We start from the raw sequence: 6,000 nt of genomic DNA, 5'->3' as shown, positions 1-6,000 counted from the left end.
CCTCCTCCTCCTCCTCCTGCTCCTTCTCTTCCTTCCTCCCCCCCAGACAAAGCACTTGATCTATATGCAAGCTAGAAGCCACAGTGATTTTTGCAAGATTACTAGTGAGCTAGCACTCTGGGGAGGAAAGGCTACAGGATTCAGTTCAGCCTTCTCCAAACTAGTGTCCTGGACTAAACTTCCAGAATTTACAGCTTGCATAACTGGAGAAAACAATTTCTGAAATAGCATATAAAATAGAAAATGACATATCCACTATTTCTAAACTATACCTTATCAGGTGAGCGAGGAAATAAGGTAAGATTGTCCAGTTTGGCCAACAATTTCCTGTTCTGTAGGATATTTTATTCTAGTCCTCCATGTCTCATCTTTTGAAGCACAATCAACTATGAGATCAGCATCTCAAGGGTCTTAAATTCCTTAATTAACACTAAATTAGACAGTTTCTCCAGGACTGAGAACTTAATAATGAGCTTCATTTCTTGCAAGCTTATACTTTAACTGCACAATACTTTTGAAACACTCCTTATGTAATTAACTAAAATGTTAATCCTATGAATTTCTGAAAGTCCATTATGGTGTGTAGAATGTCTTTTGTGAACATAAAATAGCTATTCAAAAACAATTGAGGGTTGTGACCACATGTTGCATGATATCAAGAAGGGGGAAAAAGGCAACTATGGAATTTGGATACTTAACAGAAGCTATTGAAACAATACTTTGCAAGGATTGCTTTGTTTCTTTGAATTGTGGTATCATCTTAAGGAAGCACTTAAGACAGTCATCTTATCAGGACAATGGGCAGCATATAAATTTAATCAATAAGTAAATAAAATAAGGGCTGCTCAACTAGGGTTTCTCTTTTGCAGAACTGAAGTACATGAGTCCAGTATACCCATCTGTAATTTATTTATTTCTGACTTATTACCTTTGCTTATCAAGAACTTGGTGCAATATAAACAAAGAAATTAAGTAATACATAACGAGGATTTAACAGTACATATCCACATTCAAGATATTGTTGTAAAAAATATTAAGATAAAACTGATTTTGTTGTCTGTGCCAAAAAGAGCAGATAAAGGACTTAATGGGCATTTTTGTGGAGGCAAAGCCTGCTTCAGATTGAGGGGTTTCAATCTTATGAAAAATTGAAATCTTATTCTGTCATTCAATCCATGGTGTTTCTTTGGCTCAGGATTTATTTGTAAATAATTGAGCATACTAGTTTGATTTTAAATAAGAAGCAGTCAGTTGTACTCTGCAAGTTGGGGAAAAGTAGACTTGATCATTTAGTAAATTTATAGGCCGTCCATCTCATACACATGGCTATTAACAGTCCAGTGGGTCACATTTTTCAGAAGGAAGTCCAAATGAGTTGAATAGAACTCAAAAAAGTTTACATGAAGGATTGTGATCTTATTCATAGCATTTATAGACTGTGGGAATTGGTCTATGGGTATCTCCCCGGGGTGTGTTAATTGGTGGATTAGCGTCAATTGATGGTACAGATGCTAACAGCTGTATTTTTTTTCAAAACTACAATACATCTATCCAAACTGTTTGAAAGATGTTGAATTACACATTCATTCCATGTTAGTCATACTGAGATGGAAACGTGTATCTTTTTTCTTCAGTTTGCATCTGAAGGGGGGGAAAGAAAAATTAGAAATTGCTTTCTTACTCTCTAAAACATGAGTGATGAATCTGTAGCCTTCCAGGTGTCCTCAGATTTAAACTTTTATTACTCAGACCACTGGTTGGGCCGTAGATACTTTATTGCACTAATGAAGGCTGAAGATTGGAGTGAGTTTTCCATTTCTATTTTTCTGCTCTTTTCTTAGCTCCACAAACTGATTAGGATAGAAAAGTAGTTAACCTTCTTAGTTCTCAACTATTCACCAGGAATGGAAAGTAATTGGGCAAATACATATTACTATTTTACAACTTAGATTACAAATCCATCTAGAAGAAAACACGACTAAACCCATCAAAGATTACTTTTAACTAATCTCTTTCCAAGGAATGCTGGAAACTATAATTTCATGAGGTTGGTAAATTATATATTTCTAATTGTTATTAGAAAATATTTAGCATCATCCCAGGATTTGGGTATTAGAAGCCAATATGCGCCAATTACTATATTATGAATGTTGTCATATTACTCTATAGTATACCAAGTTATTGTAGTTTTTAACATCTTTCCTCTATGGGATTCCATCATGACTTTATTGTGATCCAGTGATATTGCTTACACTAAGAAATAATCACTTGACTAATATCATCTGATGAAGTCCATGTTAAGAAAGTCTTTAAATTATGCTCTTCTGATTCTTTATTCCTCCTTTATTATTGTGTTTATGTATCATCACATTGAACATTAGAACTTTTGAAAATGCGTTATAAAGACAGTTGGTGTAATATTAATTCCGTGCCATAGAAATACCTCTTTACCCATAAACCAATGTATTTGAAAAACATTTTTATCATAATAAAAATTGCATTTGTTAATCTATTCATTGTTAAATTCAGTTTAAAAAACAGTCAACAATATATATATGAGAAAAATGAGAAATACTTCTTTCTGTTTTCAGGGTCTCCTACAAAATCTTTATCTGGTTTTTGGAACTACAGTAGAGGATATTTTGCGCAATAAAGGATGCCAGAGAAGTCAATCAGGTAAGAACAAGATGTGGCATTGTTACTTCTGGATTTATGCACAACCTTTTCCTTCTCTGTTAGGCTGAACCCAAAAGGAAGTGTAATGGGAGGTAAATGGGAGAAGAAAAGAATGGAAGTGTAAATTAATAGAATGAAATGTTTAGTATAGTTGATAATAAAATTAACCATGAACTGTTCTCCTTGCTGTTTTCTCACTACAACTCCTACCAAACATGGGCCTTTGCATTTATATATTATCTTACCTTTATTATTTGTATAAATAACTCAAGGCAGTGAACATACCTATTACACCTTCCTCCTTCCATTTGCCCCACAACAACAATCTGTGTGGTTGGTTAGGCTGAGATTGACTGGTCCAAAGTCACCCAGTCAGATTTCATACCTATAAAGAAAAGGAAGGAAGGAAGGAAGGAAGGAAGGAAGGAAGGAAGGAAGGAAGGAAGGAAGGAAAGAAGGAAGGAAGGAAGGAAGGAAGGACTTCAAAAACTTTTCAATAGTTTATGAAAAAGGAGAACAGCTTCCTGGTTTATTTTACTCAATCCTATCTCCAAAATTTATTTTTCCAAAGAAGTAAATGGGATTAGATAATCTCTGCCTTTCCAAATGTTGGATTCTAATTCCTATCCACCAAAGCTGGTGTGTCAAGAAATCAGGGCCGAAAATACCTGAAAATTCATAAGCTATTATCCCATGTAAAATAGACCTGACAAGTCAATTGCCTAAATATTAAAGTGTACTTTAAAATCAGTGTATATCCACCCAAAATGTAATAGGTTGGCCTGAGATCTAGGGTCCATTTGATATCTTTAAAAGTTTAGGTTTTTTTTATTAAGTACAATTAAAGCAAAACTGAATAGATATGACATCTCACAAAGGTATCATTCATTTGGGATATATTTTTGTATTAAGAGCCAAAGACAAAGAAAGATGAAATAGCCTTATCTAAGTACATATAAAAATCTTATTAAATGGACCAATTAGAATTATGGAAATGATCAGAGGGAGGGGTGGAACCCCCAATATTGTTTTTTGCTGGAGGTAAATTGCCAATAGGATTTTTTTTTTGGTTACTGTTTGGACTGCCTCTGGATCCATTATGATGATTGCAGTCTTAATATGCTTGGTCAAAACCCAGTTGAGGTTGATGTCATAATCTCACATTAATTATTATGCATGTGAGCAGCCTATTACACTTTTATGTCTACATGGTAGGAAGACGTCATTTTATTCCATCAAGTTGACATTTAAGCATATTCCACTTCATGATAAATTTTCCATTGTGCAGTGTTGCATTTTTAAGGCTTCTAGTCTGAAGTCTTTAAATAGCCAAGTAAGTTGAATTTCTCAGTGCTGGAAAGAATTCATTACACACATTGGAAAAGATTTAGTTAGCTGTTGACTTCACAATTAAATCAAGTTAGTATCATTAGCAGTAAGACTTTCCGCTGCCAAAAAGCCTTTCTTTGATGAAAGTTGTATTTCGGATTATTCACAGATCAAATATCCACTTTTCTCCTATTTAGCCACTTTGTAGTGTTATTATATTTCCATTCTGGTATTCCTACTGATTTTCACTACTATAACTAGGCATAACATGGTGATGTCAGTCTGTTGCCCTTTCTCTAGAGTAGGGGTCTTCCACCTTGGCCCTTTTATGACTTGTGGACTTCAACTCCCAGAATTCCTCAGCCAGGCATGCTGGCTGAGGAATTCTGGGAGTTGAAGTCCACAAGTCATAAAAGGGCCAAGGTGGAAGACCCCTGCTCTAGAGTCACTAGTAATGCAATTGAAGAAATACCAGCAGGTTTCTGAACATTTTAAACAGCAACGTCTAGAGGACAATGACCTTTCTTTTTGCCATGGTTCCTATAATTTGCCCTTTGCTTAAGGAACATACCATTAAATATTTGGACATAGGATATGGCTTAAAAATTATGAAATAAAACCAATTAATTAAAGTATTCTGAAATAAGAATTCTAGGAACGCTGTTTTAGTTTCTCTTTACTGGCATGTAATGCTAAAATGTAATGGAATCTACATGTTCCATGAGTTCTAAATTATTAAGACCATTCCAAAAATTAAAATTACACAATGAGTAATTTTGGAAACTATGAGTTTCCAAATTTGTTTCACAAGAAGTAATGGTGGAGAGTACAGAAATATTTTTTAGATGAAGATGCAAAGGCAAGGAAACAAATTTCAACTAAATATTTGAAGAGAGGATCATCTGTAGGATGGCTTGCACAGTGGATTGTTTGATCAATTCAAGGAAGACATGGGGATCAATGTCTACTAGCCCTGATGGCAAGGTGGCTGCCTCTGAAGGCCATCTGCTGAGAGACTAATGGGCTTCCTTATGCCGTTGGTTGACCACTGTGAGAACAGATAGCTGGACTAAATGGGCCAGTTCATTGCTTATTCTCTTATGATATGTTAAGAACCTGGTATGGGCCATACTAAACATAGGAATACTTTTGTTGCAACAATCTGCATGCAGATTGGCTGTTCCCAACTCTAAAATTCTATGGATCTTAGTCATATTGAGAGCAAGCCACTTCACTTGTAGTTCCCAAACTTATGCCAAGAATCTGGAGTTTAGGGATTGTGCCTCTAAATTTATCTTTTTTTAAAAAAAACCCAGCATTTGTTCTTTTAGCAAAAAAATGCTGCCAAGAAGCATTGTACCAGCATTAGACATGCTCTGACAGAAATGTGCAGCTTTCTGCCAACTCGGTTTAGAAAGGCTGTTGTCTACCCAAAGGGAGTGAAACGTACATTGAAATAGTAACACTTAGGGAACCTTCATGTCTTCAGTTTTGTGGAGTGGAAAATAGGGTTTATACGATAAAAGATGAGCAGAAAATCCATACGATACAATCCTAGATCTGTTCTGTTGAGATTACCCCCCCTGCTCCCCCTGAGTGGGATTTTCAGTATGCTTAATACGCCCCACCCTTAATCTTACTTTCTGTGCCTGAAAAAAGCCAAAGAAGGCAAAGATCACTTAGGGCAAAATGTGGGGACAGATTTCTCATGGTGGAGCGTACTCTTTCAACCCCTCACAATATGTTTCAGAAGGCTCTTCATCCCGTCTCCCCATCCATTTGATTTTCAGAGTGTCTAGTAAGCTACAGGAAAAGAAGGGGGGGTGCCTGTCCTCCATCCCATTTACCTTCCATTCTCTCAGCCAGACCAACTAATCATGGTGCATGTAATGCCACTCCCAGCATTATCCCAGAAGAAAAGCAATACCAAGGGTGAATGGAGGTCCTGATTTCCATATAACCCTGTCCTTCTTCTGAAACAGCAGAATAATTATT

The 6,000-nt window shown here is 35.9% G+C and overlaps 1 protein-coding gene across 1 annotated transcript in view; it reads left to right on the top strand.

Annotated features, from left to right (window-relative positions):
* Nucleotides 1-6,000, top strand: part of THBS2 (thrombospondin 2) — a gene marked incomplete at its 5' end in the record, with an annotated part of 54,127 nt that overhangs the window by 3,530 nt on the left and 44,597 nt on the right. The window contains 1 exon segment of the mRNA XM_083350197.1: nt 2,592-2,676. Coding sequence (XP_083206323.1) covers nt 2,592-2,676 — 85 coding nt within the window.

The sequence above is a fragment of the Vipera ursinii genome, assembly GCF_947247035.1.
Source record: "Vipera ursinii genome assembly, chromosome: 1".
In the NCBI taxonomy this organism is placed as follows: Eukaryota; Metazoa; Chordata; class Lepidosauria; order Squamata; family Viperidae; genus Vipera; species Vipera ursinii.
This window is presented reverse-complemented; position numbering and strand designations above follow the sequence as displayed.